Source organism: Natator depressus, chromosome 5 (genome assembly GCF_965152275.1).
Source record: "Natator depressus isolate rNatDep1 chromosome 5, rNatDep2.hap1, whole genome shotgun sequence".
NCBI lineage: Eukaryota > Metazoa > Chordata > Testudines > Cheloniidae > Natator > Natator depressus.
The window spans coordinates 123,606,417-123,632,996 of NC_134238.1; the positions used below are offsets into that span (position 1 = coordinate 123,606,417).

A 26,580-nucleotide genomic window follows, 5' to 3' on the forward strand; every position below is an offset into this window, starting at 1 on the left:
TGTCCCCAGCCTTGAGTCTGAAATGTAGGCCCTGCCAAAAGAGAAATGATTGTGTTAGGTGTGATGGGGGTGTCTACCCCACACAGGTAAACAAAGAGTTAACAAGAGCCTGCGAGCTCAGTTAACTCACCTTGCTGCGCCTGAAGGGTGTGTCAGACTTGATTGAAGAAGGTAACAAAAGCTATAGGGAGGTCCAGGAGAGGTACCCAGGAGAGGGCAGAGAAACCCAGGAGACAGATGTCAGTGACTGGCATAGAAGTGGTTATACCTACTGGTTAGAGAAGAAGACATGCCTAGCGGCTAGAGCAGGTGTCGGTAGCCAGAAATTGGATCCCAGGGTCAGAGCTGGAGGCCAAGACCAGGTGCTAGAGCCACAGGTCAGAGTCAGAAGTCAGAACCCAAGGTCAGCTGGACTCAGAAACCAGAGCCGGAGCCAGGAATCGGAGCAGAGGGTCAGAGCCAGGTTACCTGGAGTGAGGCAGGGCAGGGTCCAAGACAGACTATTGCCGCCATAGGCAAAAACTTTGAGCCGTCAATGAACTGCTGCTACTGTTGGGCTTAATTAGGCAGCCTACTGCAGGCCAGCTGTGCTCGTTAGGTTGCCTGGAGACTGGCTCTGCTGTGGGCCCTGATTTCTGAGCTGGGAGTTGCCCCTGTCTGGGGAGGGGTTGGGGCAGACAGGCTGCAGAAGGCCCCAGGCACTGAATTAACCCCTGTGGTGGGCACTGGCAAGGGGGCTGGGCACAGAGAGGCAGCCTGTGTTCCAGCCAAGAAAGGAGGAGTGGGGAGAGCAGAGGGAGAAGCCAGAGGCCTGGGAATCAGAGGAGGGGCTGTGTTTAGCACAGGGTGCAGAGAAGCAGGAGGTAGGAAGTGGCCCAGAGAAGCAGCAGCGCGTCTGAAGGAGTAGACCCAGCTGCTCAGTCTAGGGCCCTTGGGCCACAACCTGGAGCAGGGGATGGGCCCCTACCAGCCCTGAGGATGGGGCATACAAGCCCAATTTAAGCATTACGGAGCCCAGGGTGGGGCTGAAGACTCAGCCTCAAGGTCAGGCCAACATAAAGCCCAAAGGGGGCAGCAGGATCTTTTGTGTTGGGACATTTGGGGACTTTTAGTTGTATTCTTGTTACCCCGAAAGGAGTGGAATTAAAACATGACCTCACTGGAGGGCCCAGTTGCAAGAGGAGAGCCCGCTGCAGGACTGGACTGGCTGTCTGCAGGAGGGTGCCAGAGAGAGGTCTGCTACCCCACACCCAGCCACGAGAGGGCGCATCAGCAGTGAGTTAATTCTTCCACATAGGGCAGACCTGGCAGGTTGAGACGTGTTCCCGTAGCTACTCTAACGTACTTTCAGACTAACTCATCTCTGAACAGCTATTGCATATTGGAGAGAAAGGGATGCTCTCCTAATCTACCTCTTTTTATATAACATAATTCTGTACATTCATTGCAATATTTTATCACTTCCTTGTGGAATCTAGAAGTATTCGCCCCAAAAAGGCTTCTTTAAAATATATCTATTGTATATGATGTTCTTTTGTTTTTAAACAAGCCGTGTTGGAATGACTGTAAACCAGCTCTCTGTGCATGGCTTAGATAACCTCACGCTGTGTACCTCATTGATTAAATGTAGTCTTCATATTTCATATCGTATATCTTTTAAAGCACCTTATAGATTCATAGCTGTTCTGTAAGGCACTTAGATTTATTTCAATATTTACAATACATTTGTTGTTCATTAAACATATTTACCCAGGCTAACCCAACATGAAAGAAATTATCTTGTTTACAGTGGAATCTTGACAAAAATACATGCTGAAAAGACAGACAAACACACACAAACCTGGATTGCTTAGTGGAACATTGATTTGCTGCCATATCCAATTTTTCTCATTAGAACTTATTTTATTTGAACATGACTCAGTACCCCGTGTAAATGCGAAGTTGTTAATCTTATTACTATATGGAAAACAAATTAATTATTATGCATGATATTGGAAATGGGTTGTTAAGTTGGCGTTGGAAAGATTAGAAAAATACACTCATTACTTCCAATGATATCTGATATACATGTATAGCTCTGTTTTGAGATAATTTGCAATATTCAGATAAATAAAGCCGACAGAAAAGCTCTTTTTCTATGTCTTTAGAACATTAATTTGAATTTTTTTTCAAGGTTGGATTAAAGGCCATATTTTGTATGTGAGCCATTTACATTTTAAAATATCAATATTCCAGCTGAGGAAATGAAGCCGTTGTTTTCCTCTGTGCATGGTGATGGATATATTATGTTAATACAACCAGCCAGTGCCAGGTAGCAAGGTTCATTTAAACAAAGAAAGAACTTGGAATTCTAGAAACTGCTTTCCATAGACATTTATACATTTTGATCTCCCTCGAGATTATCTATGGAAATTATTGTTGTTGTTAAAATAACAGCAACCATAATAAATTTAGCACTTATAAAACACATCTTTGGTGCGTGTTTGTATAGTATCTAGCACAACAGGGTCCTAGCTCATTACCAGGCTTTGGTAATATAAATAAATAAGGAATTGGATTATAAGCATTAACTAATGAACGTGTGTGTGTTCAAATATAATATATGTATGATTACTGTGTAGTCTATACAGACTTTCATCTTTTCACTCTTTTCAAGGTCTCTGTTAGGGACCACTCCTGCACCTCTTACTCTAGAGAAGAGTCTTTACTCATGTGAATTGTGCTATCAGTTGCAATGGAACTGCTCATATAAAGGTTACTCATGTGAGTCGAGCAGTTTTGCCAACCCCAAGCGTTCAAAATTAATGAGCCTGGACCCCAAAAATCATGAGATTAATTGGATTAATAATCACGAGATTTGAAAACAGAATCAATTTGGGGTCTCTTTATTTGCCCTCTGGGTTTTGAATCTTTAGGGGGTCACAGTTACAAGTTGTTTTCTGCTACCATGAGGGCTAGAAATGTTCTTTTCTCTTTAACAAAAGCTGAGGTTCTCATTTTCAAAGAGCTGGGGTTTTAAGAAAAATACCAAATATGGTGAGACCTGCAGTCACATGATAAGAGCTGGTAACATTGGTTCTCATCGCAGACTTTCCACTGACTTCAATGGGTGTTGGATCAGATCCCATACAAGGCTTGATCTTATGAGGTGTTGAGAGCTCAGCACCCACTGAAGTCAGGGAGAGATTTGAGCCTTCAGGATCAAGCCCCTTTTGGTTCAGATGCAAGTCTCTCACTTTCTTTGGGGAGCCCCGTGAAGCGCCCCCATTGCCCTGCATTCCAGCCACCCGCCCTCCCCTGCGGGACTGAATGGGACTCCCTTCATAACATGTCACCCTTGCTCTTTAACAGGCAGCGAGATCACTTCAGAGTGAGTGCTCCTGCTTTCCTGGTCAGCAGGGGAGGGCATGTCCCCACAGCACAGCTCACATGGATGATCGGCGCCAGCTCTGAACTCATGGGTTAGCCTAGCTCCATTGTTCTGCGCGCGCGCACACCACCCCGGCCCTACCTGCATGCCTGTGTCCCCACTGCTTCCGCACTCGCCGGGGTGCATCTGGGGGCACAGCCCATGGTTCGCTGAGCTGAGACACTCTAGGATTCTTTCCCAGTCAATTGCAGGAAAACTTGTCTGTCCTTTGGAGGTGATTGTGGGAAGGCACTGGAAGATTATGGGCACTCAAGTGGTTTAACCTGCATCCTCAGTGCAAAGTGAGCAGGGTCCAGCCAGAGTAAAAGGGGAGCCTGGGTTCTAACCCCACCTCCAGCCGGGTACACTAGGCTCAAACAAGCATCAGAGGTTTTCCTGTGTGGAGGGCAGGAGGGTTAAGGCTAAAACCATTATAAGAACCTAAAGTAGCTGTGCCATGTGGACACTCCCTGAATGAGAGACCAAGGGTGGGAACTGAGTGCTCGTCACCCACACTATAGGAATGTGGGGCTGGAGTGACTTCGAGAGGTCACCTAGTCCAGCCCCTTGTGCTGGGGCAGGACCAAGGGAACCTAGACCGTCCCTGACAGGGGTTTGTCCAGCCCGTTTTTAAAAACCTCCAATGATCAGGATTCCACAACCTCCCTTGAGAGCCTGTTCCAGAGCTGAACTGCCTTTATCGATAGGTTAGATATTAGGAAACACTTTCTAAGTGTCCTATGCTGCAGATTGAGCCTTGTCCTGTCTTCAGCAGAAATGGAGAACAATTGACACCGTCCTCTCTATAACAGCCTGTAACAGATTTGAAGACTGTTATCAGGTCTCCCCCGTCTTCCTTTCTCATACTATAGAACGCTCACCCCTGGGCAGCAGGGGCAGGTTGTAGAGGTTTGTTTGTTTTTTGTAATCAAACTGTGCAGTGGAGCAATTGCTTCTTCCTTTCCGAAGTGGGAACAAGAAGCTGCCAGATGGCCTGGGAGTATGGGCTTGTTTGTGGTGCCAAAGTCCTGGGTTCAAATCCCAGGGAGGGCCTGGTAACAGAGCTTAATCGTGTATTGTATCTGAAAGATACATCCAACGTTGGGCTCAGTGCAGGAGTCACTCTGTTAAATTCTCTGCCCTGTGTTGTACAGAAGGTTGGACTAGGTGATCATAGTGGTCCTTTCTGGTCTTAAAAGCAATGAAAGAAAGAAACAGTGGCGTGCTACGAAAGCCTTCTTTTCCTGCCAAGCATGAGCACCTCTGCATCACATCTTTTGCGCATCTTCCAACAACAGGTTTTCCAGAATACCTAGATCTGATGCTGTCTGTCATTTTGAACTGAGCGGCACCCCTGTGGAAATCAGCAGCTGTTTAAATAGAGCATCGAATGGCTGTAAAAAATGTCCTATGTATCCCACTGAAAAATGTTCCTTATAACCAGCAGGAGAGTGGGGTGGGAGGAAGTTTTGTTTCATGGTCTCTGTGTGTATATAATGTCTTCTGCAGTTTCCACGATATGCTATGCATCCGATGAAGTGAGCTGTAGCTCACAAAAGCTCATGCTCAAATAAACTGGTTAGTCTCTAAGGTGCCACAAGTACTCCTTTTCTTTTTTCTTTTTACGAAGACAATCTTTGGAAATCACTGACTCCATTTACTACAGGCCAAAAAATAAACCTCCCCAAGATAAAATAGCATAGTAAACAGAATGAGTTAATGAGTCAGTCCAATGACAAAACAAACTATAATAATGTGTAGGAAATTCCCTTAAAACGTGGTAACCATTAAAGCCCCGTTTAGTTCCAGTGTAGCAAAGCTAGAACTGCGAGAGTCTGTCACTGAATTCCTGGCCACACATTCTGGATTCTCTTAGCTGCTGCTTTGCCTCATGGTGAGAAACAGTCTCCTCACTGTGAACAGGCGTGGAAGGGGCTCAGCATCTTGCACAACTGGGACCTACGGTGGTGATTAGAAGTGCCCTTATCAGAGCTGTGCATTAGCTTGTACAATCCAGGAAGCCCTTCACTTCCCCAGCCACAGCGATCTCTCTGACCAAGGAAGACAGCTCCCCCAAGGCCCATCATCGCTGCTTGGGGCTTGCTGGAGGGTTGCTCTGATGATGATGATGATTTATTCTCTCTCTATTGTTTATACCATGCCCAAAGGTATTGGCCTCCCCTTTAAGGGCTGGAGGCCTGGCACCAGTAAGCCCTGTCCAGTTAGCCCTCCTCACCTTTAATTAGCAGCAATTGGGTTGGGAGGAGCTGATTCCCCTATAAAGAGAAGCAGGAACCTGCCAGAGTAGAGGAGAGGCAGCTTGAGTGAGAGATGGCAGCAGAAGCCTGTGAAGGCAAGGCATGGTTGTGATGGTGAGTAAACTGCAGCAGGGAAACCTCAGCCTTCAGTGGGAAAGGCTCCAGACAGGGAAGAACTGGGCAATCCCCTGCAGGAAACACTGGGAGTATGGATTTGATGGGGTTTAGAGAACTTTATTTTTATAATTTATAATAAATCCAGCACTAAGCAGGGGTGTTGCTGAACCAGAGAAGATTTTTTTTTGGTAGTTTAATTGAGAGAGCCCTGAAAAGAGGGGAAACTGAGGCCAGGGTGCTGCAGAACCAGCCCTGGCCATGAGGGGGTGCTCAGGCTCTATATGAGGTATGCTTGGTGGTATACAGCCCAAATACTCTTCAGTGCAGGGATCTTGACAATTTACAGGCTGTATTTAGCCGAATGGACCAGGGTCCTTGCCTTCCCCTTTCCAGATACTTTGCTCTGCTAAGGGGACAAGTTTGAACAAGTGTGGGGGGGTCTCATGAAGTGGCGGCATAGGTGGTTCTATGCCACGTACTCCTGGTCTCCCTGATGTGGGGGGCATGTTGGGAGCAGGCCAGGTCATAGCTAGAAGGCACTACTCTAGCAATCCTAGGCCAGCAGAGTGGCCCATTGAGGCTGTCCTGCCAATGTAAGTCAGAGCAGCCTGAGGCTGCTCTAACTTGTGCCGGGGGCCAAACTCAGAAGGGGCCACTGGGATCATCTAGTCTGATCTCCTGCACAGCACAGGCCAGGGAACTTCCCCAAACTAATTCCTAGAGCAGATCTTCTAGAAAAACATCTGGTTCTGACTTAAACGTTGTCAGCAATCGAGAATCCACCACAATGAGAATCCACCTTGGTAAATTGTTCCAATGGTAAATTACTCTCACCATTCAAATTTATCACCTTATTTCCAGTCTACATCTGTCCAGGTTCAGCTTCCAGCCAGTGGAACTGTCACTCCAGGATCAGCCGAGTGGAAAGATGGCAGAAAGCCACTGGTGCTAACTTTCTCCTCAAGGGGTGCTGAGCTGACCTGCTGCTAGACCACTGCGGCGGGGTGAGGGGAGGCAGTCCCCACCCAGGAGTTCACTGTTCCCTCTGCAGCGAGGGACCAGGCAATAGCCAGGAATTGCTTGTCCTTTTGAGGCAGCATCTTATGCTAGGGTGTCTTGCCAGCCCACATGATCCAGAATTTTACTGTGCTATATTACACAAGTCTTGTGGTGGCTTATTAAAAAGCAAGCAAGGAAATTCTTCAGTTTTCACTGGAGAACATACCACAGAAGTAAATGGCTTTTTCACAGTGATTATGACTATATATTGAGCAAACAGGGTGTTATCAAATTGCTGTTTTTAATTTTATTTTTATTGATTTCAAAATTTAACTAAAAACAAGCAAACAAAAGGTTCCAATTATAGAACAATCTTTTTATATTTCACAGTTAGTAACTTTCATACAGCTGTCCAATTGGAGCGCAGCAGTTTCTGGAATTAATTAAACAGATTTCTGTAAGTATTGTTTCCCAGCATTGTTCTTAAAGTCTTCAGCTAACTACAAGTCACAGTTTTTTATCATAAACCAGGGCTCTTTATAATTCTCCTCTGAACTCAGCCCTGCAAAGTTACAGAAAGAATAAAAAAGAAACTACCCAAAAATAGCCAAAGGGGAGTGGATAGGAGCAAAGATCTGATGAGAATTATTCTCTGAAGAAAGCATAGTATCAGAACCTATAATTGGATCTATAATTCTATATAAGTAAATCAATAAGAGTTATTTAAATTCCATGTGAAGGAATTGTTTAGCAAACTACCAGCTGCCCTACCATCTCCCTCACCACAGTCGAGTTTTTCTTCCACCAGCATTGGAGCTGTCGCTTCCAATAATCACAATGCATCACAATAAAAAAACCTTTGATACATTTTAATGTGTCACTTGCAGATTGGCTGGGAGCGCAGTGTTGCAGCATCTACCTCCTGACATCCATTTTTAAATACTCATGGTGGCTGGCTCCAGAATGGTCAGGGTGCAAAACAGATTCTTCCTTTTTGTTCTTTCAGGGTACACTCGTGGGCCCATCCTGAGCAGGCATCATTAGTCACAGTTCCCCTGGACTTCAGTGCAGCGATCTTTGTCTTCAGATTTCTGTAGAAAGCTAGGATGGTTTTGGTGGAGAACTTGCCTGGTACACCGTGGGCAGGTCAGATTGGCCACGTCTCTTGTAGATGTCCGTTGTTGTAAGCCTGCTCCCAGCACGGTTTCCAACAGGCATTTAAATGTGCTGTGTCCTGGCTCATTGAGTTCTCACTATCGCTTCTGTTGACAGAGCTTTGTTTTGGTTTTCAAGCCCCAAGACAGAAGTATCTGAAAATGGAGTTTTTTGTGGTTTTTATCAGGTATTTCCCTGGTCTATTTCAGTGGGGTGAATTAAACACCCAGAGCAATGATGTGTGAAATGCTAAGACACAACAATTTTCCATTGCATGGGCCTGGCTTTGAGAATGCACAGTAGCAGGGCAGGGGCCATCTCTTTGTTCTGTGTTTGTACATCACCTAGCACAGTAGGGTCCTGGCCCATGATTAGGGCTCCTAGGTGAGGCACACAATTAATAATCACCAAAGAATGGTGACTGAACCATGACTGAGGGGGGATTACTTATCCCTTGGCAATAAGATCCACAATTCAGAGCTACTTCTGGGTCCCAGGTGTCCTGAGGGTGTGAAGTGTCATTTCTCATCTGTATTCCCCACCATGATTCAAAATGTTTCTGTGTGATGTGGACCTGGCCAAATTCTCCTGTGCCTTGGTGAGTTCCAGACTGGACCTGCTGCAGGAGCTATGGCTGGGACAGCTCTTGGAAACTACAGCTGGTGCAGAACCGGGTCACCCACTCGCTTGCTGAGGTCGTTGACAATAGGAAAGAATATTTCACCAGTGCTTCCAAGAGTGCACTCCCTAGCTGCTTAGTGTGATTCAGCATGCTGATACTAATTTGTAAAGCCCTCACTGGTGCAGGTCTCACCTGCCTAAGAACCCACCCCTTTTGCTGTCCGCCATGCTACAACTGCGATCGGCTGAAGGTCCCACTTCCATTCTGCAGACTAGAGCATCCTGGCAGGACACCTTGGGGCTGGTTTAAATTACTGTAGCTCCGATTCACACCCGTTGAGGAGCTGCCCTTGTGAGTGGAGGGCCCAGGGTTCTGGAATGTATCACCTCCTCCATCAGTCTGACAGTGCCCTTGTCTGAATATTTTTGAAGCTCACCTGTTTGCTGAGGCTTTTGCCTGAGGAGGGCGCGAATGAAGAATACTTGTTGTTTTAAACAGCTTAATTTGGGGTCACCTATTTATTTTTGGGTGACAGTTCACTGACTCCTGTATTTAATGAAGTGGCTCACATTGCTATGATGAGCATGATTTTAAAATCTAAATTAGAGAAATAGATGCACTGAATTCTGTTTTTGCTATTAAAAATAGGAATGACTTTTAAATCAAACCCTGGAAGGAAGGACTTTCTGACCATAAGAGCATAAGAACAGCCATACTGGGTCAGAACAAAGGTCCATTTAGCCCAGTATCCTGTCTTCCGACAGTGGCCAATGCCAGGTGCCCCAGAGGGAATGAACAGAACAGGTGTGATCCATCCCTCGTCACCCATTCCCAGCTTCTGACAAACAGAGGCTAGGAACACCATCCCTGCCCATTCTGGCTAATAACTTATCTAGTTCTTTTTTGAACCCTGTTATAGTCTTGGCCTTCACAACATCCTCTGGCAAGGAGTTCCACAGGTTGACTGTATGTTGTATGAAGAAGTACTTCCTTTTGTTTGTTTTAAACCTGCTGCCTATTAATTTCATTTGGTGACCCCTAGTTCTTGTGTTATGAGAAGGAGTAAATAACACTTCCTTATCTACTTTCTCCACACCAGTCATAATTTTATAGACCTCCATCGTATCCCCCCTTAGTCGTCTCTCTTCCAAGCTGAAAAGTCCCAGTCCCTCCTCATATGGAAGCCATTCCATACCCCTAATAATTTTTGTTGCCCTTTTCTGAACCTGTTCCAATTCCAATAGATCTTATTTAAGATGGGGCGACCACATCTGCATGCACTATTCAAGATGTGGGTGTACCATGGATTTATATCGAGACAATATGATATTTTCTGTCTTATTATTTATCCCTTTCTTAATGATTCCCAACATTCTGTTCACCTTTTTGACTGTCGCTGCACATTGAGTGGATGTTTTCAGAGAACTGTCCACGATGACTCCAAGATCTCTTCCTTGAGTGGTACCAGCTAATTTAGACCCCATCATTTTATATGTATAGCCAGGATTATGTTTTCCAATGTTCATTACTTTGCATTTATCAACATTGAATTTCATCTGCCATTTTGTTGCCCAGTCACCCAGTTTTCAGAGTTTCTTTTGTAACTCTTTGCAGTCTGCTTGGGACTTAACAATTTAGTTTTGTACCATCTGCAGATTTTGCCACCTCACTGTTTACCCCTTTTTCCAGATCATTTATGAACATGTTGAACAGGACTGGTCCTGGTACAGACCCCTGGGGGACATCGCTATTTACCTCTCTCCATTATGAAAACTGGCCATTTATTTCTACCCTTTGTTTCCTATTTTTTAGCCAGTTACCCATCCATGAGAGGACCTTCCCTCTTATCCCATGACAGTCTACCACAGAATATATGGCATGCACCCATACAAACTATGTGCTATGATATCTACCAGAGACACATACAGGGAATATCTGGCTTCCCTGCAGCCACATATGGGCCACTTAGTAAAATGTGCTAGAATCAAAACCCTTCTCCAAGGGAGATTTATAGATGTATGAATTCACTGCATATGAAAGCATGTCAGGAAAAAGATGCACCTGTCTACCAATCAAGGGATTCATAGGGGGTAGGTGGACGGAAATCCCAGACTTTTCACCTCTATACAAAAGACCCCAAACTCAGAGGGGGACAGGCTCAGAGCACTGCCTACATCTTAATCTCAGACACCTGGTTAATGCTAAACATGTGCTCAGAGATTGTGACCCACACGACTCTTTCAATCAACTAGGGAGAATCATATTCCTGACTTGGAATACCATCTAGGAAAGCAAATAAATAATACCTTAAGCATCTCTCCTTTTGTGCCTTGAGAAAACCTTAGATTTCTTAAGTTTCCTCTCTTTAGTTGCATTGAGTTTCTACTTTTCTATCCATCGGAGAGATCACCTTAATCAATGCACTGTTTACTTCAATGGTATTTGCCCCCTTGCCGGCCATTGTCTGAGGCAGACTGTTCACCCATTTCACTTCATATCTTCCCATCTACTTTTTAGCCTAGCAATGTAATCAATTTGACCTTTTCAGAGTTTTAATAGCAGCAAGCACAAAAGTTACAGTACAGGATATACTTGAGTTGAAATTTTCCTTCTCTTGCTGCGACACTGACCTTAGAGGCTGAAAAAGCAAGCACTGTTTAGGCCCATCTGATGTGTCTCCTGCAAAAAGTCTCATCAGAAAAATCTCATTCATAGTTTTCCTTACTTGGCAGCATTTCCCCTGCCCAGAAGGGCCCCGGCATTTCAGAACGTCTATGGAAAGAGTACAGTTAGGAAGGGGGTTGCAATAAGGCAAACACAAAATATGCTTTGAAGCAAAATTGCAGAGACAACATAAGCGCCTCAAAATTGTCTTTCTGCTCTGTTAGCAGATTGTTTAAAAACACACAATTTGTGAGCATGTTTGACCAGCATAAATTGCACGGGTAAAATATGGGGGTTTGAATAGGAATGGATGGCCTTGCACTTAAGGAAGTGGCCTGGGACTTAGAAGATGTTTTGTTCCAAGGTCTTAGCTCTGCCACAGCTTCCCCGAGTGACCTTGGGTAAGTCACTTCATCTCTCTATGCCTCTGATCCTTAGTTGTAAAATGAGCCTAATAATCTGTGTCTATTTGGATTGCATGCGCCCTGGGGGCAGGATCTGCCTCATACTATGTGGATGTGCAGCATAATGCGGCCCTGAACTTGGTTTGAGCCTGTAGGTGTGATGTCATTGCACCCACTTCATTCAGTTCAGCATTTTGCAGTTTCTCCTGGTGAGGAACCTCTCGGATTGTATCAATTATAAGGGACTGCATTTGAAAACACAGCCAAATACTGGCTAATCCAAGGCGTGTTGCTTGTACCCCATCATCTGCCAGGCTCCTGCTCCTAATACAGCCATTTCGAAAGATGCTGTTTGACGGCCCTCTGCCACCTACCTGAGACCAGCCCTATACATCCCTCAGTCCTTCTAATCCAGCTAATTTGCATGGAGAGGATCTTAGTCAGGACCATTACTTGGCCCAAGCAGCCACTTACACATGTGCAGTAACTGTGGTATAGGCTGATGTCCCTGTGGTCATGCCCCATTCCACCCCACCAAGGTGTCAGTCTCAAAGAACCCACTGAGCTTTCTCGCTGCAACTTTGTGGAAGAGGCAGACGCCAACGGCAGCCACGCACGCCTGCATTTTCTGCCCTCCAGGTAAGAGGGTCGCCAGCCAGAAGTTGCTCCAAAATTGACTTTTTAAAAATTATTTTTGTGAATTAACAAAACATTCAACCCAGTGACTATAACTGGGGCCTGATCCCGCTGCCATTGAAACCAGTAGGATCTTTGGCCATTAATTTCAGTAGAAACAGGACTAGGCCCTGTGTTTTATTAATTAAATTTGACTAAATCCTTGCACCGAAATAAATAAAAAGAGCAGCTCCTGCTCATGGTACTCAGGTGAGTGGTCTTGTTGAGGAAAAGAATTCAAAACATGAAAGGAAGATGAAATGGTGGTTGGGGACAAGCAACTCTGATAATCTGGATTTGCCATTTGAAGACTAGGTTTTATGCTACTGAGCTGAATGGGTACAACAATCTGGTGGTCTGTATCTCCTGAAATGGGAGAGGTGAGCAATTTTATGCATTGGTTTTGACTGTATTCAGCATACAGGTCTGGAGAGACTTGACACATCTTGTTTAAATGAGACATTTCTGAGGCATTTGTTAACCCAGCCATCTTACGGGGGAAAGGGAGAAAGGCCATCCTCAAAAACCAGGGAAAGCAAGATAAACTGCTCGCGTTGTTTTTTAAGCCCCCCAAATGTGACTTTTTTGTTGAAATTTTGAACACTGTTGAAATTGTTGCTATACACGGTAGAGCTATGTTTTCAGAATACTGCCACTGAGGCACTTCAGTTGCGCGTTTGCACCTGCCAGTTCTTTTTCTTTAACTTCCCTGATTATTAAATCAACATTAAAACAGGAGAGGGACTAGTTCTGGGTCACCTTCTACAGGGTGTAACTTAGCATGTGTTATTGATGGCTGGCCGCATGGATCACAAGCTAACCTCTTTTAAACCTCACTTCCTGAAGACTTCTTTTGGTCAATTTCCTAAGGATCATTGAGGACATGAGGTTATACCATTGACCAACAGCTTTCCACTTTTGGGGAGGGCCCAGCGAATGCTCCTTAAATTACTTTAGTCTAATTAGCCTGCTCATCTCAGGGTTTAATTTTATCCCTGGGAAGATACTAGGTCACAATCACTACCCGAGCATCCATATGTTGAAATTAAAATGAAATGAGGAAGAGAGGTGAAATAAACAGCATCATGGCACCAAATGTGCTGCACAGACATGTAGCTCTGAGACAACAATAAAACCACTGTTTATACCTTCAGCTCCTGATGCTAGCAGGGAGGATCATCCTTTGTGACAGTCCTGCAGATTTAGGAGGTGAGTGTTTTTTCAGGAAAATAAGTAAAAAGCAAAGAATTTGAGCAAGGAGTTAAACTGTACAATCTCCAACATAATACCTTTGCCTGGTCCCTGAGCAAAAGGAGAGGTTAATCCCTCCTAATGAATACAGAGTCCTTGTAAATGAAAACAAGCATGTGGTTGGGGAGGGAAACATTCTTATAAACAAATCATTCTGGATGTTCCCAGTAGCTGGGCTATGATCTGATGCAATGAGCACTGGAACATATTTTCCATGTGTTTTTATCCTTTTCTTCACATTTTCTTTTGCTACTAATTTCATGCATCAGAGGTCAAAAGACAAAAGGCTAGGTCTGGTTTAAGACCCATCTAACTGCATACCTATTAGTAAGGCCACAGAAAGTGTCCTTTACATAGTTTGGAAAAGGGATCAGGTTCCAGAAACAGAAAAATTTTCTTCTTCATTCTTTTTTATTATTATTATTATTCCCCCGCATCATGCTATTTACAGAAAACAAAACTGTGTGTGAAATGATACACATGATGGACTTTATAAAACCAGTGCCAGCTAAGAAAGCTTTCTGTCCTTATTCCTCAAGCTTGAAAAATATGGTTTGAGCCCTGAGTGGGTTTTATTGTATAAAGAATTGGGGAGTCTGCATGTGGAGGAGACCTTTAGGCATCTATATTTGGATTTTCTTTTCTGTATTTTGCAAAGGACTAAACAATCCATGTATCTGTTTGGTTTAGGTGGGTACTTTGCTCTTAAGGTCTCATTCTTTAATTCTTTCCAACACAATGTCTTTAAAATGAAGGTCTGTCTTAGGAAAAACATCAGGAATAAAAATTGAAATAGCTGCCTAAGATTTCAAAATTAAACTCGGTCAGTAAAATAAATGACTCATTTCTCTAATTTTCATTTTGGATCCAATGCCTCTGGTGCTTAGAGGAAATAAAGGATTATACATGTTGATTAGAAGATTTTTTTGGGGAGGGGATTATAATTTTCTTTTTAAAACCTGCTTTAACCTCTCCCCATTTTTCCATGCAGATATTTGCAAAGAAACTTGCAAACACCCAGCACTAAAAGCACCCTCTGGAGTGGTTGCGGGACCCGATCCTGCTCTCTCTGACTGTTTAACTTCAGTGGGAGGAGGATGGGGGCTGTCACCGTCTGCATGACCAGCTGCAAGCTGTAGGAATGACTGCCTCCTGCACCGGGAGCAAAGCAGCAGCCTGGGGCAATTCGCTGTGGGACCAGGTCGCCGGCGCTTGCCCACCAGCGAAGGGGACCCTTCTTTAAACCACGATCTGAGGACTTCAGTAGCTCAGACATAGGTGAGAGGCTTATTGCAGGAGTGGGCGGGTGAGATTCGGTGGCCTGCCTTTTGCAGGAGGTTGGATGAGATGATCATAATGGTCCCTTCTGACCTTGATATCTCTGAATCTCTGAATCTGTGTCTCTGTCCCTGTCTTGGACCAGGCTAGGAACTACCATAATTACAGCTGGGCTTTAAATACCGCGCAGCGAGCTCCAGCAGCTTAATCAATCCCGGTTTGTTTTAGGCAGGGATTAAGATGTTCAAAACCCTGGTTCGGTTGGATTTGATTTGACTTGGTAGCAAGCTGCAACTCCCCCCCCCCCCCCCCGATGAACAGGAAACAAATCTTGAATGGCCGGGGCGAAAGGAACTGGTTCAATTCAGCCGCTCTGGCAAATCTGGTGCCTCTCCTGTGTTTAGATGTCTATGGGGCACGCCAGGGCCCCTGGAGCCAGCCCCAGCCCCGCTGGGAACCACGGCTCCAGCCCAGGGCAGCCCAGAAAAACAGCGCAGGGAAAGCAGGCTCCCAGGAAATAACCGGTCGCATGAAATGGCCACTTTCCTGCCTCGCCGCTGCCTCGTTTTGTTCTGTTTTGCCTGGGACCAAAGTCCTAAGGTTTCTCCTGATGATCAGTTTTAAAAAGTTCTAATTTCTCCACTTAAACCGTTGTAAAATTCGGGGCCCGATCCTGACCCCCACGGGAGTTTTGCCCTCGATTTCCTGCCAGCGGGACCGGGACCTTACCTCTACTTTGCACCCCTTGAGGGAAATCGTGGCCCCACCGAAGCCAAGGGGAGTTCGTACACACATTGCAAAGGGATCGATAGTTCACCCCCGGAGTCTCCTCGGAGATCGGAGTCTAAAATACACGGTGTGCTGAGAAACAGCTGCATAAAGCCCCGTTTGCTGCTCTTAACACTCGCACGAACGAGGAGCCCTGGCGATAAAAAGACAGTGTGTGACCAGTGTGTAGTGATTTCCAAAGTACATATCTTGCCAAGCTGAATAAAAAACCAAATCTGTGGCCATCAGCATATTTCAGACACTCTCAGGTGAGCAAACAGGCAGGGATCCATGGGGAAAAGGGTGAAAGAAAGGGACAAACACTGGCTGGAGAGCGTGATATTTTTACACGTGCCAGGCTCAGGCAATTGGATGGTCAAGAACCCACCCAGGAGAGACAGCCCTGAATTTGGCTTAAATGGCTTAATGCTCTCCGGTGGATCTGCACCGGGCAGGTCTTTCTCCAAAGAATTCAAGCCGGCGTTCATTTGAATAACGTTTTCTTGCTGTGTCTTTCAGGGACAAGAACTAATTAGCGAACCGAAGGTTTGAGAATTGGAACAGGTTCTTGGAAGCCCCATCTTAAAAAAACCACCTGTCTGCATTTCTCTGCCCCGTGTTTCAACGCCTTAGGAATGTATGAAAGCAACTCCTGGCAGCGGCTGCTGAGCTGGGGTGGAAGGGCCGAGAGATGGGAGGGGTCGCCGTCCCGCCCGCAACATGCCCGTGGTTTCCCTTTTAAATCCCAGGCCGGACGCGGCTTTGGGGCAGTTTCATGTTCACACTCCCGTGCCCCTGCACCAGTAGAATCGTTTTCCCAGCGGCGTCGGGGGGGGGGGGGGCAGCTGCAGGGTGCGGCCGGCTGGGTGTGTGTGTGTGTGTGTGTGTGTGTGTTTTGTCCCCTTGCTGTGTATTTGGTATTAAACTCTGCCGCAGCCCGGCTGGGATTCGGAACAAGTGGGATCCGCTGCCATTATTGTGAGTTACTGGAGTCCAGTCTCGGCCCTGGGGGGAGGGGGAGAAAGTGACCGTGACCTTGGGGAAGGCAGCCAGACCTCCCTTCCTGGGCTGCAGATCACCTGGGGGTCCCCGCTCCTCGCAGGCTCTGGGCTCTCGGGCTGCTTTTGTCCCAGGGCAGCAGCAGGAAGGGGGCAGCGGAGTTACCCTTTGCCCCCCAGCCCCCAGGCGCAGGAGGAATCGCGGCGGCCGGTAGCGGAGTGAAGGTTTCTCTGGCTTGGCTGCGATTCTGGGTCCCGGTCCCCGCCGTGCGCTGGGTGTTTCCTCACCTCCCGGTAACCGGCGTGGGGCTGAGGGCGCCAGCCGGGGAGAGGAACCGCAGGGCAGAGACAGCAACCGACCCCCCCGAGTGCCACGGGCCAGCCCAGGGCTCCCTTTCCGCGCAGCGGCGTTTGAATCGCGGCCCCTCCCCGGCTCGGGGCTCCTGCTCACTGCCCCTCTGCGGGGCCAGCCCCCGCCCTGGTGTAACGCCAGTGGCTTGCCGCCGGGGGTCGCTTGGCCCAAAGGGGGCCAGGTGCTTGCTCCCCCGGGAGCGGGCTGGGCGGACGTGTCCCAGCGCCTCTTGCATGACCCAGGGCCCGAGCCTGCGCGGGACTGGCGTGCACTGATCCCCCTCGGCCCCGGCAAGCCCGGGGCCCGGACCCAGGCCGGGGCTGATCGCCAGGGCCGCGGAGGAGGAGCGGCCCTTTGCTTCGCTTGGTTTCTCTCCGTGGCGGGGCCCTGAGGGCTTCGCTCTTCCTTTGCCGGGGCGGCACAGCGGATCGTCTCTCTCCACCGGCTGGGCTGCGGACTCCCCGCGTCAGCGGCGCTTTGGGGGTGTGTGTGTGTGTGTGTGTGTGTGTGAGTGTGACACACACACACACACACAGAGGCCAGCGGCAACGGGGTTGTGTGTGCATCGAGCTATCTCTAAGGTGCAACCTCCTGCTTTTGTGCTGTCCATAAGATTTGGGAGAAGCCAGAATTTGTGCATCTCCAGCCGTAGCTGGGTTTGCTGCACCCCGCCTGCGATTGATTTTGTGGGGATTTCCTGGGTCTTCCTGGGAGAGCCATTAACTCCAGTCACCCAGTGCATTCAGTGGAGAACTTCACTGCGCCCGCAGGGGTGGAGACAGCCCGAGCTTTCCTGCCTGGATTTGTTCTCCTACAACCCATTCGTTTCTGAATGCACGGGGCGAATGCCTCTGGCTTCTGCTCCCAAGCTGGCAGGCGGTAGAAACGGGAGGCCCATGCACTTCTGGGGTGTGGCGCCCCTTCTTGGGGAGGGGGGGCACAGAGTTTGGGGAGTGTCTGCAGCTCCTAGATCGCTCTCCTGGGCCCAGCCCTGAGCCAGCCCATCTCTGCTGGGGCCTCTCGGGTGTCAGGGGTCAGCAAAGGCAGGGTGCGGAGCCGAATGGCCCCAGCCCCCCGAGCTGTGGCCGGACTGGCCTTGCAGCCCCAATGGGCTCGCTGCCTGGGGAAAGCAGGGCAGGAGCCGGCCCCAACCCCCCAGCCCTGTGCAAGTGCCGGCTCGGCCCCGCTGTCTGAATGGGGCTGAGCTCCGGGGCCATTCCCTCGTTCAGGGGAGGTGCCAGCCCTCTCCAAAGGTGTGCGAGGCCCGCGGGCTCGGCTCCTGGGCTGGGCGCTAAGGGCTAGGCACTGCCCAGCGCTGGGGAAATCCACGCCCACACCCCCAGGAGAGCTGGGAAAGGGCAGGCACACTCGGCCCCATGGTCTGCCTCCCGAGAGAGACACGTGTGTGTCCCCATATCCATGGAGAGAGAAAATACTCCCATGTGCACACGGTCTTGTGTCGACAGAGAGACAGACAGACACGTGTCTGCATATGTGCGAGCAGAGGATAAAATATGATTATTTACATACATGTATCTCTCTGTGGAGACACACACTATATATCTACATTCATAGCTAGCTACGAATACACAAATATGCATTGAGAGAGATACACACGCCTATAGGTATGTATGTGTGTATGCGTCTCTATGGATTACATATACGCGCATGTATACAACTCCATATCCATACACAAATCTAACACACACGTAGACACACGCGCATATCCATATACGCACACACACACACAGTAACACGTCCATACACACCCCTGTACCCACACGCGCATGTGCGCAGCATACACACCCATCCGACAGGAAATGCGCCCGGCTCCATGTGCTGCGTGACAGACACCGGGACAGCGAGCCCTGCTCTGTTGATGGGGGGGGGGGGGGGGCGGAGGGGGGGCGGGGGGGGATAGAGGGTCCAACAGCCTAGGGATTATTTCCGCTTTGTTACCGGCGGCGCCCCGTGTCCAAGGCAATTGTTTCTTACTTTGATGACTGGGGCTAGTTCATCCCCCTCTGCTAGGCTTCCGGGCTGGGGAGCAAAGACCCTTACACCTGTTTGCAATATTGACCTAAAGTTATCCGCCCCCCCCCCCGGCCCCCCTCCCACCCGTCGCCTAGGGGTGAAGCGCGGAAAGCCTGCGATCCTTCGGTCGCGGTCTGGTGGGGTGGGATTTGCCGCAGGACCAGGCAAGGTTTCTCATCCACTTCACGCCCCGCGGAAAGCCGGAGCCCAAACTCTGCACGCCGAACTCTGGCTTTTGCCTCGGGGTCAGCAGGCGGCTAGGAAATGTTTATCTGAGCGGGTTTATTTTTATATAAACAAATGAGAGCAAAGGACGTTAGGGAAAAGGGAAGTAACAGAGCTGCAGGCAAAACCAAATCTGCAGCAGGCAGCTCGGGCCCCTTTATTTCAGCGGCACGGTCTGTCGTGTTTGTGGTCCCTTGGCTGGCCATCGAACAAGGTGTCTATAAAGGTGGGCGCCGCCCGCCTGGGTTCAAGTGTGAGCGGAAAAAGCCAGGCGTGTCCTAGCTCGCTGTGTGGTTGGCCTTGGAAGAAATTGTTGTTGTTTTTTTAAATAAATGTGGATTTCGAAAGTATTTGATTTGAAATTAAGTTACAGCAATGTGCCCAGGTTACTGTATGCGAGGACAACATATCTGGTGCGATTTTAAAAACACGCACCCGCGAATTGATTCCCATTTTCGCGGGGGTTTTTTCCTCCAGCACGGTTTTGTGTTTTTCACTCCCCATCAACAAAGCAGTTACACGCCCCCCTGCGAAACACCAATTTCGCTTGATAAAGAAGGTAAAGCCGTTCTTTGGAATATGCATATTTCTATCAGCATTACTACTCATTTCATGTCTTAAATCAATCCGCCTCCATAAGCTGCCTAGTCTTTATTTTGCTTCCTTTGAAACACAGGAGAGAAAAATTCGATTCCAAAAGGTGATTTCTAGCCAGAGCTCGGCTTTCAATGAGCCAAGGAGGAGAGGAAATATTCCACGCACTTTCATCGGGTGGAAATAATAATAATTAATAATAATAATAATTAATAATGAATAAATAATAAGAACGATCATTGATAAATTAACGAGGCCGTGAGAATTCAGGGATCGCAATATTTCCGAAGGAGAAACATTACACTGTAGATGGCTGCTGTGGGATTTGTACATTTCCTGTGCTCGCTTGAAGCAAGGTTGGAGCTGTGTGGGTGCTAATTTTAGTCAAAGCTGGAGCTTAAAGATTCCCTTTCTGCCCTTTTAATTGTAATAGAGACAGGTAGGAGTTTGGCCCACTAGAAAAATGCCTTTACCACCCTCTGTACGGTGAAATAATATTTTGCATAAATGTATCGCTTGCTATTAAATCGATATCGGCCTTTCTCACCATGTTCCCCCCTTTTCCACTCACTAAATATGCCAGAGAGGGGCTTTCGCTTTTCTAAAACTGTATCCACTGAAGCATATTCTGCACTCAGGGGGAAAAATAAGGTCTCTAGAAACTATTTTGATACCAAGTTCAGCTGTAATGGCAGATAGCGAAGTGTGGGTGGCTTAGCTGTCTCGTGGAACAAGTAGATTTTCGACAGGCATGAATATTTCCAAATTAATCAGATTTACTACAACAGGGAAGGAGATTAAAGTGCAACCCCTGTTCTTTGAAATAATTTTGAGCCCGATATTTCATTTTCTGGTAAAACTGAACCTCATCCCGTCTTGAGCACAATTTTAAGGCCTGTGTGTGTGTGTGTGTGTGTGTACACTCACACAGCGTAGAGACAGTAAAACAGGAGACACACATATTGTGAAAATAAAAATGCACCGAAAAATCTTTATTTCAACCGAAGACTTGGTCCTGCGTAAAATGACAACATTTGAAACGCCTCCGGTGTTAGAATTTTTAAAAAATGAAAATAAGAAACGTTTCCCTTACTGACTTACTTAAAAAACCCAAAACAAAGTAAATGGCTGCACGAAATCGAATGATCTTTTCACCTTTTTATTTTTCCCCCAGGCCTGTGGGACGTCATCTTATTGTTATGACTGGTCCTTTGATATCATTTCGGAGGGCACCGTGTCACGAAATATTCCCTCTCGAAAAGTCCAGCCTAGGCTCCTCTTTAAAAAACAATCAAAGATGAGATTATGGTGCTCATTCTAGTTCATGATCATCTGGGCTATTTTTGGGAGCGTGGTGCCCTTCTAAAGCAAGAAGCTGATATTAGGACAAAAGGATCCTTCATAAGGGACTGTTTTGGTCTGATTATCCACGCAGATATAGTTAGGCAAAGACAAGTTCCATTCCCCGTGAAGTGAGCATTCGATCAAATATTGCAAGAAACAGAAAAATAATATTTAATTATTAGACTTAAGAGGGAAAATGATTCCCCGATGTGGCCCCATCAGCTTTTAGTGGTGGCTGCCCATTGCATGCTATGGCAGTTGATTTTGATGAAAAGTTGATCAGCCACTTTAATTTTGCCAGCTATACATTAAAACCCCTTGACTGTTTTTGTTTCAGTAAAATCACAGGCGTCTCTCTCTGCCTCCGCCTTTCGCACGCTGCTCTGTAAACAGCTAAAGTCACACTTTAAGGCAGTTGGTTGCAAACAAACTTTGATTCCTGCTACAACAGATGTCAGAGTTTCTTGGTTTTTGGCTGCGTCTGGGGACATCTTGTGATGTTTTAGAGAACAGGACATGATCTCACATGGCGAGAAGCTCTTTAGTTCCTTAATCATTTCACGGTTCCTTCGGAGGCTTTTTTTCCACCTAAAACGTTTAGTTTCAGCTCAGTGATCAGCTGCAAAAGCTCGACGGGGAGCGGAAGAGTTGAATTATTCCAACCTGCAAGCAGACCCTCAAAAAAAAAAAAAAAAAAAAAAACAGTGGAAACTTTTTTCTCTGTCCATTTCACCAAGTCCTGAAAAATCAGAATGGAATTAGAGAAAAACTACATGACTTCCAGGACTGGCCGAACAGGTAGGACTCTGCTCCTGGTTTTTAAAGTAGTTGTAAATAAATATTATAGTATACGAAGGAATCTATAGGTGGGGGTCCATACATTTGTCTACGGGCACAGACACAGTATGATATTGATATGTGCCCACCGCACTTATATATATGCACACGGTGGTATACAGCTATAGGCGCTGGATCGTGTTTGGTGGTACCGGCGGGGGTTACGAGCCCGGAGACGTGCTGCTTAGCAAAGATGGGAACAAACGTTTCACCAGAACAGGGGCTGCCCGGTCCCGCACTGAGGTAGAGAGCTGCTCAGGGAGCGGAGTGACGGCATTGTGTTTGCCCGGTGATGTATCTTTTGGATCTCCAGAGGGATTATCTCTGGATCAACCCTTTCCAAAGCAAAAGTCAACACGGAGTTCGGGGGCGCTAGGTGCGGGGGACAAGGCTGGCAGGCGAACGAAAACCATCCGCGGTTCGTGCAGGGTTTCAGCCAGCCGACGCTGCTTTTTTTTTGGGGTGGGGAGGGGGGCAATCGGCAATCGGCCAGAGCTTTGGAGGGGAGGCTCGGTGGACAGTCACAAGCACGATAAGGAGCATTGCTTGGGTCCCACCGCTCCCTTCCTGGCTGGATGCGTAGGGGCGTTTGGGACTGTCCCGGGGAGGGGGCCTGGATGCGACTTGAACGGAAGGCTAGACAGAGCGCGGACCCCGCTGTGTCAGCTCCAGGCTCGGGACTCCCTGACCCAGGAGGGGAAATCCTCCAACCCCCCCAGCGCATCGCCCCCACGAGCAGCCGGGCGAGCTCTGCTTCCTTTGCGGGCAGCCCGGAGCACGCTGCGCGGTGCTGGGCACGGCAGTCCCGGGCTGCAGCGGACGCTGCTCCTGCGGGGGGGTGCGGCAGGGGGGCTGTTACGCTTTGCAAAGGGGCTAGAAATCGGGGCGTCGGGGAGGGAGGCCGAGCCGGCGCTGGGAATGGCCGGCGGGACGCAGGGAGCCGCCCTGCAGTGGGGAGCCCTGGGTGTTCCTGGGGCCTGCCAAGCTCGCTATAAATAATGCAATTTTTGCAGCGATCGATGGGCCCGTTTATTAGTTAAATCGCCTGAATCATCGGTTAATCGATAACGCGTTTCTTTGCTCTTAGCCGCGGGCCCGGGGAGGGGCTGGGATAGGCCCTGGAGGAGGGGGAGCCCTGTGGGGGGCGGGAGCGGTCCTAAGCCGCCCGGAGAAGCTGCCCCTGGCCGGGGCCGGGCCTTGCCCCTCCGGGACCTGCCCTGCAGTGGCGGCTCTCCCAACCTGGGCAGGAGCCTGACCCGGCACGATCCGAATTGAGCGTTGCCTGTGTGTGCCCCAGTCCGTCGCTCCATCTTTGTATTCAACCGGCGGGGGCGGTGGGACAGGCCCGCGTCCCGGGCAAGGACAACTGGGCCAGACGGGACTGGGTAGCCGGCTAGTAGCCAGGCCACAGGCCTGGCGCCGGTACAGCCCGGTGGGGAGAGCCCAGACCCCCGGGGAGATCAGCGGGAGGGGACCGGGACCCCCAGAATCATCTGGACACCTCTAGATAGCTTTAAAAAGTGTCTATGGACTCTCCTCTCCCCTCTCCAGTATGCCCCCCCCCGGCTTCTCCTGGCACGCTTTGCGGGGGGTGGGGCTTTTCCCTAGGCCCGGTCTGTAGTTATAGTCCTAAACTTTGTGCCCCGTGTTCACTCTGCACGGAAATCGGCGCTGTACGCTCCCTGCTTGATGGCGCGTCTCGGTTCCGATGACACCTCCAGCCAAATCGCTGTTGTGTCGCCCCTGGTTTGGAAAGAAAACTCAGCCTTGGTTGGCTTTGTACGTGGCCGACATCACACACGGTGCTGACCGGCGGCCTGGTGCAAAGATCGGGGGAGTGATGGTGGGAGCAAGGTGACTCGACTTCCGGGCCGGCTCTCGCCACTGGTTTGACTCCAGTCTGTACCGACGCTGCAGCCCGAGACTCGAAACAGAAAGGTTAAATGGGGTTAAATGGGGCAGCGGAAGTAACGTTCAGCTTCATTTTGTATGGCTTATGGCTTCCAGCCTCACTCAACTGGCTTTCCTTAAACCGGTTTCTGCCATTCGCTATCGGGTCTCCCTCCTTTAAGAGCGAGCGGGTGCCTTCTTGTGCCCATAATGCCTTCCGATGCCTCAGAGAGCAAGTGTTTCTACAAATGGGAGGGGTAGCAGAGCAGCGGAAGCTTTCACCCCCCTCTCCCCAACGCCTCAGAAATCGGTACCTTAATTAGGCGATTAGTTTATTTTGGAGGCTTTGGGGGGAAATTCTGGCCCTCAATTTAGTGTGAAACAAAATGCCTTCGTCACCAGAGCTTTCAAACTGACGCTACCCCTGCTCTGGAAACGGAGCTGATCTAAATGACTGTGTAAATTCCACCTTCCACCCTCCCGAGCAGGAGTTCATTTACTTCATCTTAGTGCCCGTTTCCCCAACCAAGAGAGCCTGCCTTGCAGATATTTGTTTTTAAACATCCAATCCAAGCTCCATCCTCTCCCGCAAAAAAAGGCATTCCCGTGGCTGGTAACAGAGAAGATCCCCAGATCCTCTGGTATGCTCTGACATTCTCCCGTGTCTACACGGGAACGGAGCTGGGGGTTGGGGAAGAGAGGCGCGCACTCTGGATACCCAGCGCGTAGTAACACGGATCAACTCAAAGCCTCGCCCCTCAAACTGTCCAGGGATACCTGCAACTGTCGGGCTGCAGGCTCTGCACAGGCTGGAGGGGGGCGGGATCTTACCCCCTGGTTTTCGTGCAGGGGGTTAAAGGAGGGTTGATGGACATCTAGTCTCCTGGTGCCTCTCATGCCACTGAATCCAGAGAGTCTGTTAAGGGAGGCGCTTTCCCCCTCTGTGACCCGTGAAATAATCTATAGACTTGTTTACTTTCAACTCTGATCTCACTCCCCGGTGCAACACACGTGGGACCCACGCTTCCACTCCCGTCCTGGGTGGGTTTCTTTACATCATCGCCCATCACTGCTTTATTTGAGATTGTTTCTAGCTCTTAAAAAGAAGGGGGTGGGAGCTGGGTGACCTCGAGGCCCGCCACAAGAATGGCAACTGCATTATCTATCTTACACGGGTTCAAGGGGGGGGGCAGGAGAGGGGAGACTCTTGTCTGCAATAAACCCTCTACCTCACTAGAGCACATCAGCGGAGTGGGGGCTTAAAATAAGAACTAACAAGGCGGCTCTAAATGGTAAATCCCTTGCTACAGGCAAACCTCTAAAACAGATAGTTCTTAACCCTAAACATTCCTGGTGCAATGATGTACTGATAACTTCGTGTGGCTGCGGACCACAGCTTAGCGCGTGATGTGGGAAATCACTATACACCGGATTTGATATTTGTGTATATTTTCCAGTTCAGAGCCAGTCCCACGGAATGTGCATGTTAGCATCGTTTGGTCGGGATGCAGTAAACTCAGAGGGGCTAGGAACAAATAGATGCATTATTCATTATTAGTATGATAATTATCAAAATCATTACCAAAAAAGCTGACGGCGCAATACGGGGAGGATGCTGCCGATAAAGCCCGCTAGGGTTCTCCCCGGACGGTGTCTCTAGAAGTTGGGGGAAAGGGACAGGGGGGTGATGGAAAGTTCAAGGGAAATCCTCCGCCAATGTATTTGTCCTTGGCAAAAATCGCCTTTGTGCCAATTTTAGAGCCAATCCCTGCCGGCTACAGAGAGGTGGGCTGGATGCAGTCGAATTTATCGTGTGTTTTAGACAAGTGTCACCCGCCTCCTTTTGAGGCTCTCTCTAAACCCCGCAAAGCCTTGGTGCCTGGCACAAGCTGGCTACAGCTCATTAAACCCGAGCGCCCCGGGGCCGGCTGCTCGCCGCTAGCCACAGAGATCCTGCAGCTGTTCGGGACTTCTAGGGGTCCCGCATGGTCCAACTTGGTGTTACCAATGCGATTTTTTCCCCCAGCGAAATCTCTCGGAAGGCGCAATTTCCCTTCCCGATTGAAACCGACGGCGGAAGGCTTTTGCGGAGATTTTTGTTAGTGCGGTTTGATTCCCAAGCGCTCTCCGGGCGCAAAGTGGAAATGATCAGAATTGGAATCCCCCCCGTCCTGACCCTACAATCCCTTCTCTAGCCCCCCAAAAAACACCGACCCCTGCGAGTCTGGTGCCTGGTGCGCAGAATTAAACAGCAACCCCGGGGCAGGAGCGGGAAAGCCGCTGCACAAAGCTGACCTTAACTCCAACTAAGTTGTAAGGTCGTCGTTGCTTTGCTCTGCCTGCTGCTGAATGCAAGTGGGACAAGCTCAAAGCTTGGCAGTTTCTGTAGCTGGAGACTTGCACACCCACGAAGGTGTTTGCTAGCTGCGGGACAGGCTCCAAAGTCGTTTTTATTAGAGAAGCAATGACAGACACTCCGCTGTAATCAGCTCGTTAGAGATCCGATGGATAAGCTAATTGCACGGGTCCCTGAATGCCTGGAGCTTGGAAATCCTTGCGTTTCGGAGAGCGCACGGACTCTTGGCCATACCGATTAGCACTTCCCGAAGGAAGAGGAGAGAATACACTTAATGCTGGCTGGTTCCGTGCACTGTATAGCGGGACGCCTTTCTCTTTAAGCGTGTGAACGCCCCGCGGCCAGCCCGT

The 26,580-nt window shown here is 48.6% G+C and overlaps 1 protein-coding gene across 2 annotated transcripts in view; it reads left to right on the forward strand.

Moving 5' to 3' along the window:
- Positions 1–21,847: 21,847 nt before the first annotated feature.
- The window catches only part of PAX5 (paired box 5), a 239,306-nt gene continuing 234,573 nt past the window's right edge, over positions 21,848–26,580 (forward strand). Inside the window, exon 1 of one of the 2 annotated variants that reach the window (XM_074953572.1) lies at positions 21,848–21,945. In XM_074953572.1, the coding sequence (XP_074809673.1) occupies positions 21,900–21,945 (46 nt within the window). In that variant the 5' untranslated portion in view covers positions 21,848–21,899. The remainder of the gene's footprint in view (positions 21,946–26,580) is intronic. The other variant, XM_074953568.1, reaches the window with a different exon arrangement.